The sequence below is a fragment of the Leuresthes tenuis genome, unplaced genomic scaffold (genome assembly GCF_036924035.1).
Source record: "Leuresthes tenuis unplaced genomic scaffold, fLeuTen1.0.hap1 SCAF_20, whole genome shotgun sequence".
Taxonomy (NCBI): domain Eukaryota; kingdom Metazoa; phylum Chordata; class Actinopteri; order Atheriniformes; family Atherinopsidae; genus Leuresthes; species Leuresthes tenuis.
The window spans coordinates 12,604,212-12,621,492 of record NW_027325374.1 but is presented as its reverse complement, the minus strand read 5'-3'; the positions used below and the strand labels follow the sequence as shown (position 1 = coordinate 12,621,492).

The 17,281-nt window shown below is 36.5% G+C and overlaps 1 protein-coding gene across 1 annotated transcript in view; it reads left to right on the top strand.

Annotated features, from left to right (window-relative positions):
* The window catches only part of LOC140278755 (protocadherin-15-like), a 179,919-nt gene that overhangs the window by 49,548 nt on the left and 113,090 nt on the right, over positions 1 to 17,281 (top strand). Inside the window, exons 6-9 of the mRNA XM_072373834.1 lie at positions 1,383 to 1,538; positions 4,556 to 4,675; positions 6,318 to 6,428; positions 8,772 to 8,942. Coding sequence (XP_072229935.1) covers positions 1,383 to 1,538; positions 4,556 to 4,675; positions 6,318 to 6,428; positions 8,772 to 8,942 — 558 coding nt within the window. The remainder of the gene's footprint in view (positions 1 to 1,382; positions 1,539 to 4,555; positions 4,676 to 6,317; positions 6,429 to 8,771; positions 8,943 to 17,281) is intronic.

The following is a 17,281-nucleotide window of genomic DNA, read 5'->3' as shown; positions in this document are numbered from 1 at the left end:
AAGTAAAGAATAACTATTTACATGTGTATTCCATTTACGCAAGGTTTTAGTTCTCCAAATTAAACTTATTAATCTTTGTTTTTTCACTGGTCCTTTGGATGTCTACAAGTTAACAGGAGTTCACCTGTTTTAACAAAATACACACCTATCTATAGTAAGCTTTCCAAGATGATGATATATACTTCTGTTGTGTCCCCACTGGCCTGTTTGCATATTAGCTGAACTTGCAGTAGCATTGTTTCTGGGTGGCACAGGGGCTTCAAATGTCAGATGTCTTAATTGACTGCACTTGTAAAGATGTGGATTATAAGCAAGCCTGGAGATGCCTGCTGGGAGTTCAGCAGTCTTGCTGCTGCAGCTCAACATACTGACTTTTGCATCCTGTGGATGTTTTTCTTTTAGTCGAAAAACACTTATTTTTCTAAACTCTGTGCTCTTTATGTTATGGCCAAGAAGCAGGGGCATGACAGTTGGAGTGAAAACTAGGCTTTGAGGTTGAGAGTATTGTCTTTATACCTGTGAAACAGGATTATATTGAGCAATACCTGCAGAAGAATAAAGGAAGTTTCCTATAACTGCCTGCCCAACCAGAGTGAGAAGTCAGGAACAAAGAGCTTTGGTCAGACAGGTATTCAATCAGTAGTCACCATAAATGAGATCCAGAGTACTTTGAAGAGATAGAAAGAACCTTAGAAAAGCACAACCATCAGTGCAGCACTTCATCAATCCAACCTTTATGGTAGAGGGGCAAGACAGGGGCTATTCCACACTATGTATTTCGCTCTACTTTTTTTTTTATGTATTTTTTCAGTATAGTTTGAATTTGGAAATACAATATTTAAGCATTTTATTTATCCAGTCTATACAGTTTTTAGAGTTTTGAAGAAATAGGTGCAGATCTATGAGATACAAAGAGGACTGAATCATTTTCAAGATGAGTCTGAAACCCAACAAAATGTGCAAAACATGAAAGGAACTTTTTGTCTGCACTTTATCTATGTGGCACAGACTGAAATCCAAATGTCAGTGAATCTGGTGCCTTTAACAATTTCACACTAAAGTGGCACCAGTGCATTTACTCTCTATACTATAAGAGAAACTTTGATGTAAGAAATATATTTTCACGGTTCTCTCACTACCATTTGATTTTGTGAACATTTTGTAAAGTTTTACTTCATCTTGTCTGAGAAACATCCAATCTCCTGCTGCTTTGCTTTGTAAAGTTATCCAGCAACTATTTTGGAGTTTTGGACTGGACAAAAAAAGGAAGTACATGTCCTCTGGTAGTCTTCTGTGCAATTTTATTAGATTTTTCTTTTCATTCTATAGTGCAATTGTATGTTTTCCAAAAGTATTTATCTATATCTGTTTCTCTTTTCCAGCCTCCTTCCTATATCCAGTCCATCGTGGTTCAGGTTCAGTGTACTAACGAGCTGATTGGCACTGTGATATTACACGAGGTCCGCATTGTTGTCCGAGACCGCAACGACAACGCACCACATTTCCAGCAGCCTAGATACTATGTTGCCGTCAGTGAGGTAAAACTCTTAGACACATATATTTCACACATAGACACAATCTGTCTCGTGAAGCTAGACAAAAGTCAAAAATATTCCTTAAAAGTGAGTGTGGTGGAAATGCTTAACTGTCTCTCACCAACTTCAAAGCTATTCTTTTGGCTTACCTTTCATCACTGCTGTCCATCATGACGGCAGGTGCCAGACAGATTGCGTTTGCTATTTCAAGCTTAAAGGTTTTGTGGTAGCATTAGAGAAAATGTTACCTGGTACTGTATGAGTGTAAGACACATAAACCACATTGTTTTGTTTTTTTTGGTTATCACACAAGTTGAAAGGCAATTTTACAGGGGGAAAGCAATGTTATTCTGTGGCTTTCAGAATATTCTTTAAGATGACAGTCCCTCATTTGATTTGTCCTCTTGTGTCAAGGGAAGAGGAATTCAGCAAGAGGAGGTTCAAACTTAAGCTGGACAAAGATACCTCTAAGTTGCTGCCAGCACAGATCCAGGCAGATCAAGCAGAATATATAATTATGTGCTCTTCCACAGCCTGTCTAGGTCAATCTGTCCCATAACTTCTTATAGCTTTTTCCCCTTTTCACCCTCACACACTTAAACCTTAGTTATAACCTCATTATTTTACTGTCTCTCAACCTTTCCACTTTTACTGTGCCACATTAATTTCTGGTTGTCTCTTCTTTTTCACCTATATCACGTCTTCCTGCGGTTGTTTAAACAATTTCCTCCTTTCACAAACAATGACTACAAAGTGTTTCAGAAATGCATCACTATAGAAAAATGTATTTCCTGTGCCAGGTTGGACTAATTCAGTCAAAATGGATGGTAATCCTTTTTAAAAATAAGGACAATTATTTAGATGTATGCAATGATTGTGGGCATGTGCTGATTTATGCAAAATTTCACGTGTCCTTATTAGTCACAAAGTTTTTTTTTCTAATTTGCTTCGGTTGCTGACAGAACTCCAGTCACCTAATACAGTAAATTCAGTATTGAAGAGTAAGTTCACCCTGCTTTGTCCGTTATAAACCTTGTTTAAACCAAGTCGTTTATTACTGACAATTACTAACTTCAAGACTTGTGGGTACACACACAGTAACAATGTGGTGCTTTATAAGAATGTCTAAGACACAATTTATGAGTTCATTGCGAATGGTTTCAAGGGTAAGATTATCCCCATGGCAGATTTCACAAGTTGGCACTGCTGTGAGGGTCTGTAGTTTCTTCATTATCCAAATGTGGCAAAGTGACAGCATAAGGCATTCAGGAGACTCGCAGATGGATCAGTGGGAGTGAAAGATAACCCTGCTGATTGAAACTATAAAACAATTCAATGGTGCAGCCAATAAATTGAACTTAATAGTCAATGTTTTTCATGCTGACTAGAGCTTTAACTTCTGTTTTGGCATCTAATCAAAGATCCTTTGACCCATTGCTGAAAAAATATTATAGAACTGTAGCAAAACTGTTGCTTCTTATTTCTCTTCTAGAAAGACAGGTGTGCAGTTCCACATGTGCAGCAAAAGTGACTTAATTGTAAACACGCGCTAAACATGGTGTTTATTTACTGTTTCTATGCACATTACATGATAACACTTCACTGGCTATTGCCTAGATTTTCTTTAATTTTCAATTTTTTTCATATTTTGAATTAAGTTGTTAAACTGTGTTAGATACTCTTTTATTTCAGAATCTAAATGCTTAGTTAACTCCTTTACTCCTCAGTCCTAAAACCACTCTTTTCACCCTTTTACAGTTTGAGCCCAATAAATCCAGACATTGTCATCTTGAAATATGGAAGATCCTGGTCCTTCAGTATATTGAAGTACCTTGAAGATGATACAATTGTGCACTGAAATGCCAAACTTGTCGGAACTCATGTAACATCAACGTCTGATTAATTGAAATGCTGCTGTTAGCTGGCTAGCTAGTATTAGACACCGACCACAATGATGGTATATTGTCCTTTTAATGGTTGAAAATTGTTTGGTGATTACTGTGTTGCCAAGATGGTGACCTCTAAAGGAATGAATTTATCAGTATTGTACACTCAACGTTTTACCATTATGAATGCTCTGTCTGGATTTTTTTATTTGTGTTATTTATTACCTGTGTGTAGCCTAACCTGTCAGTGTGAATTCAGTTCAAAGAACATGTTTGCAATATAAAAGTTGGTATGAACTTTGAACAGAGTGACCCTTAAAGCCCTTTTCATTCACTGCCTGCAGTGAGGTACTGACCATATCTGCCCTGTGTTTGGAATAGTCAATACATTTTTCATTCAATTCTAGTATGTGTCATGTGCTCTGCTCTATTCAAAATGAAAGAGTTTTTTTTTTTATGAAAGCTGCATTTAGCTGATTGTTGTTTGTTTATTAAAGTAATCACAGCTGTTCCATAAAAAAGGTCGGTGTAGTAAGCCATAACCTCTTCCTTTCATTTTTTGATCATCACAGTAATCAGTTTTGACACTGACAGATTATTTATAGCTTTTGGTATTTTGGTCACCCAATTTTCTTATTTTATCACTTAGGGTTATGAGTTTTTGCATGTATTCACAATTCACAAGATTACAGACTGATTAAAGACGGATATATATTACAGATTATAGAAACGAAGGAAATGAGTTAAATGCTGCATGTGTTGCATTTATTTTAGTGCCACTGAAGGCACAAAAACAGCAGCTTACAGATATTCTCTTCCAAACCCCAAAGCCCCTTTTGAGGACAATAAACATTACACTGCAAATTAATTCTGTTTGTTTTTAGACCCAGTGGGAGATGAATATTCCTTGTTGCCAAATGAATGTGATTTATTATTTTTATTTTTTTTCATTTGGTTCTTCCTTCCCTGTGCACGCAGTAGATGTTGGCATGATTCAGGAAAGGTAGAATGAGTTTAATGTTGGGGATATACAGTTTGATATCATGTGTAGTTTGATGTCAAAGTGTTTGACATCACCTGCTCAGGGTTTGTAGACAAAATTTAAGGAAATTCCTGTCTCTGTTGTGTTTTAAGCTGACTCCAGTGGGAACAACAATCTTCTCTGGTTTCTCGGGGAACAATGGAGCGACAGACATTGACGACGGTCCCAATGGACAAATCGAGTATACCATCCAGTACAACCCGAAAGACCCGGTGGGTTAGCCATCTGCCTGCTAATCATTATCAAGCTTTGCAGATCCAGCTATGACTCATTAAGTTAATTTTCAAGACATGGGAATAATGATTTTCACATATATATTGATAAACACAAAGGCAACGCCAGTCATCTATAATAAAAACTGAAGATTTAACCTCTAGCATGGTTTTCATACTATTGAATATATGCCCTTGCCTAGAATTTTACTTTCTTCCGGAAAATAAGTCAATATGATGGTAAAAGAAACCGAAGACTTATTGATATGGGGTGATTGAAATATATACTTAACCCGAAACAAAAATCAAGGCATATACACTTGAGGAATTATCACACAAGCTGAAAGATTGAGGAAAAAATACACAAATATTTCAAAATTAGGAACAAGATTAACAATTTGTTGTTTACCCACCTTAAATGAATAACAGAACGATGACTGCTGACACAGGTGAACAAGAACTAAAACCTGCTATTAATGGAATTAACTCGTCTTAACAAAAAAATCACACGTTAACTCGTAACTTTCCAATATGGAACTGGGTTTTAGAGAAGGCACAAATGCCTCGGAGTTTGAGTGAAGCAACAATTTCAGTTCTACTGAAAAATGACAAGAATAAAATGGCACTTTTACATTTTTACACTTCTACAGACCAATATATGTTCTTTCTGTAGACTATAGAGTATTTACTCCTGTTATGGCCAAATGACTTGAAGAGTTCATACATACTGATTTATAGTGATCAGACAGAGTACAATGTACGAAGGACACTAGATATTATTGATTATACACAAAAAAGTAATAGTAGAGCAACAGTGAAAAGTGTGAAGGCTGAAAAAGCACCCGATTCGGTAAATAGGGATTTTCTTTACAGGGTTCTTTACGCAATACAATTATAAAAACTGTATAGGCACTATACAACCATCCCATGGCAATATACTATATAGATATGTTATACCCTGAGAATGGCAAAAACTACATTCAAACATGCTGTGGACTCTTCAAATGGGAAAAGTGTGATAACAACATAATACCCCATACATCTAATTTTATTTCACATATAATTTCATATATAACTTCACAAATTACAAGCAGTTTGTATCAATCAGATAACTGTTCAAAGTAAGTTTTTCTTTGTTGTATTCTTCTGCTCTAAAGGTGTGCAATGTGTGTATATATATGACTATGATCCATGGTATAACCCTTATGTAAACCATTTTTTCCACATCTTACCTCTCACATTAAAACTGAACTCGACAACCAACAGACTGTATTTATTGTTAATGATTGGTCTGTAACGACTGTGGATTATATGAAATATGTCCTTATTAGATCCGATTTTAACCACCCTATTAGTGTCCACAGTGTGGTGGAAATGTAATATTTTTATTACATTTTTAATAATAAAGCTCCATATTTTTCTCGGTTCATAGAAATTTATCAGTCTTCAGTTATTATTGTCTGTTCATTAAATATTTGGAGCATATTCAAATCATATAGTCGCCCCTGCACACATATGCACACTCACTACACCTCTGCTAACATCTTCACCCATCTGCCACATGTATTGACTCGTCTTAACTCTGGTAAAATAAAACCTTAAGAGTTGTATATAACGTAAGTGTTTGCCCTGTATCTTTCAGACAGCCAATAGAACCTTTGACATCCCTCTGACGTTGTTTGGCTCCGTAGTTCTCAGAGAAAGACTCAACTACGAGGAAATAACAAGATACCTGGTCATCATACAGGCAAATGTAAGTGGCAAGCTTGTGTGTTCGTATGCTTTCATCTCTCTTGGCATCAGTTTCAGAGCAAGGTTCAATTTGATATTGTCTTTTTATTTTCTCATAATATGAAAACATTTGAAATGCAAACTTTTCTTCTCCAACTTGTTAAAATGTTAAAAAGTTGGCAAGAGAAAAGAAACCCTCTCCCCACTGAGTGGAATATAGGCAGGAGTCGAGAATACTGTCATGTTTATGTAAATTTCTATTATCGTAGCAATATTAATGTTTCACAGCCTTTTCTGGCTATTTCTGCTTTGCTTGGTCAGCCTGAAGGGATCTGGAAAGCATCCTTAATTGTTGCTAATGTATTTGTTAATGTAATTGTTTTCCTTTTATTACCCTGCACTCTGTATGTTTTATTCATGAAAGTGGTGTATAATTCAGCCAAAACATAAAGCACACTCATTGTGGGGGTTTGAGGGATCTAAATTGTGCTGATTATACAGTTTAAGATTTTTTTGCGACACAAAAACTTTGCTCTCAAAAGCTTTAGTTCTCAACAAAAGTATTCTGCCAGATTTTTATATCTCAAGGCCCATTTTCTGAAAGCATTATTAAAAGTCAACTGTACACTGAAAGATTGAGTTTCTGCTTGAGAGGCTGACATATTCTCTGTTCATCCAAATACAATATTAAGAATGTTTCGAGGGGCTGTGAATTTGCTGAATATAAATTCTTAACAAAGCTTGCAGATCATGTGCAGCCATAAAAAAAAAACCTTTGAGAAAGGCTGACCTTTTTGGCTCCACTGTTACAGTGAAAAAAAATTGAATGAAGATTGTGTAACATAAATTTATAGTCTTTTCTACATAAATGACCTTAATGAGCATGACAGTGACATGTTTTCACTATATTTAACTCTATGCCTTTATATGCACATGCACAAATAATTAAAGAATGCACTTGGAGAAAAATTATTTTTCTCTTCTTTCTAAGAGCTGAAAAATCTAAAATCCAAGAAATGCCCAAGCTGTGATGATTTAGCTACCTCAGTCATGACTGAACTGGAGACCAGTGCTTTGAATAACTGCTTAACACGTTGACGAAGGGATCAGAACAGCTGAACTGAGTCATTCAAACCTGTGTAATTTTTCTCGTAACTATTGAATATGTTTACCTAAAAGAATGTAAGAGACTGGTCTCCAAGTGTCTGATGAGGAGTGGTGAGTTTCTTGGAAACTATTTGTATTGATATTTCAAGAGGGTCCTGCTACAATCCAGCTATTTCAGCCCAAGGTCTACTGAAGGTCTTCCTCTGGAAAAAAACATAACCATTTGCAAGCACATCCATATTTAATTTTGTGTTTAAAGGTCAGATCTTTTTCCAAGATCATCGGCAATTACACAATTCTAACATTTTCACTTGAAAGCATCACAATTTTCTTTTTCTGACTATGCGATGGGTTAGCAGGTGCTCATTCAGAAAAATGAGAAGGGATGCCTGAATATTCCTTTTCACAAGGTTATTCAATAATTTTGTTTTTGAATGAACCTACCGCTAAGTGTCACCGCTAAGTAAAATTGTAATGGTGTGTTTCCTGGATAGTGACTTTTGACTGACGATACAAATCAGTGTACTGTGAATGTAATTACTCAACTCTCAAGAACTCTCAATTTGATCTGATTATTTTTTTTTTCATTATCATCAAAGACTTTGCTTAATAACTAATTATGATATAGATTTTTTTTTAAAACACAGGTTTATTAGTTTCTATTGAAAACATTTTTACCTCCCTGACTCGTGTTTGTAAAGAATCTTGTAAAAACGAGAAAATGAAACCTGAAGAAAATGAAACACAAATTGGCAGAAACTAGCACTGCAACAAGGTCCTACCATCTTTCTTTACCAATAAAGGGAACTCTGATGTACACAGAAATTGCCTATTAATGTAGATTGTGTAGGTTTTCTGAAAGTAAGCAGTAAGACCAGGCTGTTAAAACTGTAGTCGCTTTTCAAATAATCTTGTTTTATATTTTTTCAGTTTACCACAAGAAGCAGGTCTGTCTGTTATCTGTCTTATGTATGTGTTAAGCATTATTTTGTTATGTGAAACTGGAAAGTCTACATTTGCTGATCCTTTCAAATTCTAAAAATAAAAAACTAACTGTATTCTTCCTTTCAAGGTATTTCATCTTGGTTCATTCTTGTCAAATGTTGTTAAACATTAAAAGTCCCCCCTCCGCGCTGCTCTCCATTTGTTTCTTCATTTGTCTCGCTGAAACTATTAAAAGATTTTACATGCAAGTATCAAAACCAACTAAACCACTGAAATAGCATTTATAATCCAAAAATATAATCTCTCCCTTTAGGATCGAGCCCCCTACCCGAGTGAGCGCCGCACAGCCACCACCACACTGACAGTGGATGTGTTGGATGGTGATGACTTGGGTCCCATGTTTCTACCATGTACCCTCGTGGGAAACACGCGTGACTGTAGTCCCATCACGTATCGGGCTAACGTGCTTGAGCTGACAGAGCCGGTAAGTATCAAGCGCATACATAATTTACCGCATCATAGTTTTGTGTATGGGGCAGAGGCCTTATAATTCTAAACCTCCAAGTTTTGCCTATTTGTATTAAACTGTTGAGAATTTCAGGACTATGTGCCATGTTCACAATAACTGTCAAGCCTCTAGAAAACAAATGAAATTACAGTGACATTCTGTAACTTTGAGAGTTAGGTGGAAATAATCCCATTTTATACTGCTAATTTAGAGCCTGTGTCAGTGTCGATATCTGCTTCAAAATCTCTGCTCTCATAATCAAAGTATAATATTTACATAGAGCCTGCAGTTAAAAGAAAAGTGTGAAGCTGAAGCCTGTGTTTTCTCATCGTGAAATGTAGTTATGTTGCTGCTTTAGAGCAAAGGCTAGCATTATCCATGTACTCTTGAATTATCTAGGCTTTTTGTTTTGTATGTGAACTCAAGCCAGAACCAATTAGTGTCATATGGAAAACACATTTAGAGTAACACGTTTTTGCAGTCGCAGTGTCATGTCTATACAAGTTATGAATGAAAAAGGGTAACACCAGAGGCATGAGCTATGCATACACACAAAAAACATTTTCCTGCAGTCATTGTGCAGTCAGATTGTGTGTCCCTCACACGTTCTTGTATATGTGCACATGTTTTTATAGCAATGTAACCCTGATCTGAGGTGGAAATTGAAAGAGGCAACATAATTAGCCATGAAACAAAACAGACAATTTCATGGAGCTTGCTCGGTATGACAGTAATTCTTTTTTTTAATGTTTCTCATTATTTCATAGTATACTCTTATTAAGAGTAATTATTATTGCTTTAAATAACTGCAGATCTACGTATGTTGTACATAATGGCTTTGGAAGACGTCTCCAATGAGGCTTAAAGAGGGAAATTAATATATAGATGCCATTATGATTTTCTGACACAAGATTGTGTCTCACAGGCTTCCACAGGGTTGTGTAAGAAAACAGCCAACATACTGTGAACCATCTATAGATGTGTATCTCCCACCCGATCACCTCCACACAAACTGTGTGCAGTACAGGCTATGGATCATCCATTGCAGATGAAACAGGACTTGTAGGTCAGCTTAGATGTGATGTGGAAGCGGATGAGAGTTTGGGTTTTAATCTGAACATTCATTTTTTTACCTCTGCAGTCGCTTGCTCCAAACTTACAAAGCTGATCCCTTGTTCCTTTTTTTAATTCAGCAATTATTAGATAACATTTTTGTTCTGTTTTTGATTGCAGAGCCGGAAAAAGGAATTTCCTTGTGTCTCAGTTTTAAATTGAGTAAATCTGTATAATTATAATGCCTTTTTTTGTTTTTTCACAAATAATGTGTTGATATGCAAATCACAAATTAGAGTGTAAATCCATTCAAGGCATTTGTAGTGGTTTTCTACCAATCAGAGGACAGGACATTGAGCCCCATATTTCATCTGACCATCAGTTTGCGAATGTGTGTGAAAAACCACCGCTTTGCCTGTAATACTGTATAGGCTAAGAAGTGTTTTATGAGTGTGTTTAAATAGGTGAATGTTGCTTGTAGTGTAAAAGGGCTTTGATTGGTCAACTAGACTAGAAAAACACTTTATTAGTACAGTCCATTTACCATGGCTAAAATTTGAGTAGAAATCAGGTTCATGCATGTATAGATTCACAATGATTGGTATTTATACTTCAGATAGCTGATGAAAAGAATGCACATGCATTTCTGCTTTTGTGCACATTTTTAGGCATGAATCTACTCTTTTTATAGTTTTATGCATTTGGCCCCAGGTGTTAATCGTGTATGTAACTGCTATCTTAAACCGTGCTGCAAAATAATTTTGTACAACTCTTTACTTAAGAGGAACGATTCTGGGACCCCAAGAAATCAATTTTGGACAAACTGTCAAAATCTATATGTTTTCTAATGGATGGTACTATAAATATCTTGTAACAAGAAGTGTTATTCATGCTTGCACAGCTATGTGTGCAGCACTTTTGTTTTTATATTGCTGACATTCAGCTGATGCAGAGTAACTAGCAATATCACTTTGCAAACGAGACAAAGTTGCTGTAGAAAAATTTCTCAACTCCAGCAAGTCAGCAGTGCATTCATCCCTTACCATAAACAGACACACACGTATGATTGTGACAAGCCAGCGGTGCATTCATGCCTTAACACCTCCTATCCACCTCCACACACCCTCAGAACAGTGTCAAGCCAGTAGAGCAGTTGTGCCTCATCTATTTATTCATGGTGAGACAGACGCGTATCTGCATACACTTGAATGCTAATTTCTGTTCTGGACACAGCAAGGAAAAATTGTCAGTGCTTGTTGACCACTATGTTACTCTTTTCTAACGTCAACATGTCATACAACATACACACTAACGGAATTGAATGCATTCTTTCCTCCCAGCCAAGACAGACGTGTGATTTTGGGGGTGGGGGGGGGGTTGAGAAATGACAGGAATGTGAAAATGACTGTTTGGTGTCATAATCTGAGGCAGTGTTGCATTAGGTATGACGGTTGTTTCTGCAAAGATGCTGCTGATTCAACAGGTTTCACGGATTTCAGTTTGTATGACCACACATCACTGCAGCAATAAAAAGTTAGTTATACAGACAAAACCGGCCTCTCCTTTCTGTAAACAGTCTTCATTTGCTCATAATGCTGTACTATCTGTGGTCTCAGCTGTTAGAATCAGTCTCAAATCAAAGCTAATATTTAGGAAAGAATAGACATTTTCCACTTGATGTCATTTTGTTTCAGAGAGAAAAGGAGGAGTCTGTTGCTTAGCATGAAAGCTGACTACATCCTGTGTAGTTTTGCTAGTTCCAAATCTTTTACATTTTGCTTATAAGCTCTTCGGTACGGCTCATGCAACATCTAGTAGCCTTTATTAAAAACAGGCTATTGCAGAGTTGTTGAAACGGCACTTCTGCTTCAATGCAAAGTAAATTATCTGTAATAAAAAGGTCTTTGAGTAACGTTAGTTGTTTTCTACTTTTTGTTTTCATTGTCAAAATGAAAACAGGTCTGCTGTATATTAAAATTATTCATTTTGAAATCTGACATAAACAGGGTGTAAAATTCACACTTTAAGAAAATGTAATACACTGTAACTGTGTCTAACCTTGCTGCAAGTAGAGCTTTCTCTCTGGAAACTGCTTAGCATGGACTACCTTTGGTGTGAGGGAGTGAGGATCTCTGCATCAGCTGGAGGTTTTAGAATAGAAATATAGAAAAATACTTTATTCATCCCCCATGGGGGAAATTCAAATAAGTGTTGCCTGCAAGTGAGACTTAATTCTCTACGTACTCTGGCAGTAACACAGTTTGTATCAATGGTAGTAGCAGATAACTTATGTATTGTCGAGAGAACCATCTGGCAGAGTTTTGAGGATGAACTTGCCATTCACTCTTTTCTTTATCCATTTATTCTTTATTATTTAGCTTGGCATTCACAGGATTAGGTTATATCCCATTTCTCGCAATATGTGGCGGACCGGGGTTCACATTCACAGAACATGCCTACGTTAATCTTGCATTAAAAAAAAAGTAGTGCCATTAAAAGTAATTTTCATTAGCGTAAGTGAGACACACAGAAATGAGGAAATGCCAGCTTGGACATCATGTCAGATGCTGAGGGACCATAACATGCTGATGAGTGGGTACCAGAACAAAACATTCAGGAGGAAGGGACGCTTTTGGAGTTTACACAATTACTTTTGGTCTTTTCTCAGTTGTCACTGAAAAGTATATTTTGTTATACTGCAGTACCGTAGTTTTGTGTCAGATGAGTCTTGGGTAGTACAGTATCATTCTCATGTCTGTCCACATATCATTTCAGTATTTCCTCATTTTGTATGATTTCCAGGATAAGTTTAATATTAGTTTGATTTTAGAGTTTTACAACACTCCCTTCAGTATGACAGTCAAGTTGATGAATTATCTGCTAGTAGTCTTAATAATAGTGATAAAAATCCCTATAAATGTGCAACATCACTCTCTCTGTAGCCTGAGGCATATACAAGTTATATTCAGATCGTTGTATTTAGATATTTTTTTCTAAGTCACCTCTGATTTACAGTGTAGACGATCCTCCACTCAAAACTGAACACTATTGAAATTCAAAAATAAGTGCAGAAAAATGTTTCTTCATTTGTTGCAAAGGATCACAACCACTATCTTATTCATTTATCTCCAAAGTCACCACAGAAGCAGTAATAGTCTTTTGACTCGACAGTCAACACAGTGTCGCACTCTACAGTGTTCAACCTGGATTATGCATTTGCTCAGATTTTACATACCAACGGACATCAGAATGAATTAGATCAGTGTTATTTAGGTCACAAGAACAAATGGAAAGGATATCAACAAGCTGTTTTTGCTGTGGTAGAAGAAAGGAGAATGAGCAGGGAGAGTCGAGCTACTTTAATAGATTGAGTCCCAATCAGACTGATAAGTTGTGACAACCTCTGAGCTTTAGAGTCAGCGTAACTATAGTATGCTCCCTGTGTCTTTCTCTATCATAGCCACACACTCTCTGATATACACACCAAGTTGGAAGTCATTTATGCAAGGCATCGACTCACAGGCCATGTTCACACATACACTAAGAAAGTGTTGCTGCCTCTTCAATTCAGATATTTATAGCTGTCAGGGGAAAAAAACAACTTACCCAAATCCTGACCAGTTATTGAGTTTTTTAGTATGTCACACTGGTAGTTAATTGGCTACAAGTTGCATTAATCTGTGTGCACAACGTGCATCAAGCCATGATCTTTTGTGTAAATCAGTATTTGACACAAGGCCTCACCTGGCCTTCAAAAGTCCTCAGTTCTTTTTAATATTGATCTTCTGACTTCTCTCAGGATCAGCCACCTGCCAGCCAGTGCCAGTATATATAGAAGGCAGTGTGCCAAGAGAGGTAGCTCACTTGCCATGGTGACATTCATGCCCGCCTGATACCTGTTGATGTTACTCTTCCTGCTGATTTTGCACTGTTTGCTTGCTTGATTTAGTCTGCGTGTCACTGATGGCAAGCCTTGAAAGCGCAGCATGCAAAGAGCCTTTTGGTGTTACCCTCCCAGCTTGCTGTGTCTAAATGAGAATCTAAATTTTCTTCCCTGTACCCTTGTTTGAGTTGATCTAGAACAGGTTGTCATTGAGTGGTCTTGTTTTTATGCTGAGAACTCCTCACACATGCTAACCACAGCTGAGGCCAGCTTAACATTCGATAATGCCAGGTAGATCTAAAACATTTACTTGATTGAGACAATCACTTAAGAGCACTTTTAATATTTAAATTAGCTTTGGCAATTAATGGAAATTGAATTGTCTTTCAATATTAATTGATTAAGGGTTTAATTCAAGTAAGACTCGGCAGTGAGTACAGGAAGGCCCTGACACAGCTAAAGGGGATACGTCGTTTATGCCATAAGCTCTACAGTTTATGTGCCATAACCATAAACTATGCAACACATTATTATAAAGTAGTGCTGTTACTGCCTTCAGAGCTGCTGATGAAAACTACTTTTAGTTTTTCCTGTGCCACACCATAAAGATTGTCTTTGGGAGTTCCGTCTCTGTATGAAGTTAGAAGCTCTGTTTAAGCACATATTACTCAAAATGAAGGGTTTTTCTTCTAGTCTGACAAAGGTTGAGCTTTAAGTGTAGGGACAAAGTGTACCAAAAATGTTTTCTTCAGTCCGTCAGCAGTTGCCACAGCTGACGAGCCTCCTCCATAAAGGCAGAGCAAGTAGGCTGCACATATGGATATTTGGAGTGTTCTTGTCTCCATGTTCAGTTTTAATTAGAACAGGGCTGTGGCTGCAAATAAAGCCATCTGAAAATGTAAAATCTGAAACTGACAAAAAAAAATCTTAAAATTGTATACTTGAAAGGAAAAAACTTAAATTCAAACTGAAATAACTTTTTTGTTTTACTTTAGCAGGAACCATAACTGATTTATTGAGCCAATCAAAGTTTCACTGTACCTGCCGTGTGCTCTTTGACTTGCATGGCTTAATCTTTGAGACTTTTTGGGACTTTTGAGATTTTGCACTTTCAATTTCATGACGTATTTTTTCCATTTCAAATATTTGTTTAAAATGAATAAACATTATAACCCCGAAATGGCTCCATACATTGAATGCTAATATGTAGGATAAGAAAAGTTAAGTATGTATATGCTGAAATCCATTGCTTACAAATGATTTAAACGATTTATCTTGTTTATTTTCCTACGAAAAGTTTTCCATTTAATTTGTTCAGTACATTAAACTAACTCATACCTTTCCATTTTATGTCTGGCACCTCATTTCATGTCTTCAGCAGTATCTTATATGGGTGGTTGACATTATATTTGCCTCTCCATGCCAGTGTGGGTTCTCTCTCGGTACTTTGGCTTTCTCCCACCATCCTAAAACATGTATTATAGGTTACATGGTGATTCTAAATTGTCCCGGGGAGGGAATGTGAGTGTTCCTGGTTGTTTGTCTCTGTGGTGGCCCTGCTTCTCACTCTGTGGCAGCGTAAATAGGCTCCAGCATTGTCCAGCATCCCTTGAACCTGAATTAGGTAAAGTGGGAGAACTTGCAAACTCCACACAGAAAGGCTCCAGCTGAGATTCGACCAGGGACCAGTGTGAGGCACCAGTGCTAAACACCACACTAAGTACCAATGTTAACATGAAATATGTTGTGCAGTAAGATGTAAACATGAATGGATATGAAATCATAAATCTTATCTGCATAACAAAGTTTAAGATTTAAAGTCTGAGGTGTGTTTTCTAGCAACAGATCTGACTTGATTTTTACCATTACTGCTCAAATTCAAGTCAGGTGACTGCAGCCCACTGTTGATTTGTTGACTGAATATGGATGGATGGATTTCCTGATAAGTTATTGAAGTGTACATTTAATATTTTTAAAACTTTGATCAGCTTGAAGCTGCCAACAAACAGAAACTTGTTTTGAAAAAGAATTGTTCAGGATTTTTATAAAAATTAGACACTTTGCAGATGGGGATTGATGAATTTTAAAACTGAAGCAGATTGTACCGATACACCTCTTTGCTTTCATAAAAAAGCAAATCGGAGACATTTAGTCTTTTAAAGGAATTAATTGATCTGAAAAAAAGCTGTTGATCTTGAACACATTTAGCTTAAACATTTGTCCTTTATGATAGCTTCAGCGACAAAATACAATACATGCAGTATCGGAAGCGATATCAGTATCTTTCCTATCACTGACTCTTTCATTGCTTTTGCAGTTCTACATTTTTGTCAGGGCTTTTGATCTTTCCCTTTTCCGAGGCAGTGTGTAAAGTGTTATCTTTAATAAAAACTGTAGCAATAACATCTGCATTGTCAATGACTTGGCAGTTTTTCCCAGATTATTCTTCTGTGTTGCATTTATATATCACTCTGCTCCCCATTTACCCTCAACTCTTGGCAGATTAATCTCCTTTGTATATATTTGCATTCCTCCACCCTTTTTTTTATTTTACTTAATTTCTTCCCATTACGTTTATCTCTACCCTTCTCACTGACAGGCAACTGCAGAGATAGCTCAGTGATTGCTGGTAAATTTTAAGTACTGCATGACAGGCACACTGCTTAAATAATATATCATACAATGTACAGGAGGTTATGGTAGTGTATAGAACATATGTATCTGGGTCCTATGGCCATGCTCTCATAGACATTAATAAATAAATGCAGTGTTGTTGGTGTGCAATGCTTGATGTTTGACAGGTTGTCAAGCATTAGGATTTATACGATAGACATTATATATTTCTGTCAGCAGGATAGACCTTACATATTTTAAAATTATAAGTACACATACGTCACACTTGGAAGTCTCTTCTGTGTGTTTGTGAATATGTGTATGCAGTAAATATGCATACGAACATTAATATGCTAATATTTTCATTTGTTAATGTGTTATTTTTATTGTAAAAATGTGGGTTTTTTTAATTGTAAAAGTGTTTTGCACTTCTCAGTCACCGTAGCATACAAATGGGTCCTCTTTTTTATGAGTAGTGATTTCCTTTTTTTGAGTTTTTACTGCTCTTGTGCTTCCTGTGTAAAGCATAGGGATGGGTACCCTACATGTGTATTTTTTCATGTTGTCAACAGTGGATTTCACTATATTGCTATTTAACTCTCACATGTTAGTGTCTTCTGAGCTTGTTGGAGACCAAAGATTTTCCATGTTACATGTTACACGATCCTCTTCATTTAAGCTGCTACTTTTAGTAGCAGCTGTTTTTTGTGTTCATTTTTATTTCTTTAACTTTTTCAGAGAACTTACTACATATGCACCTTTCTGT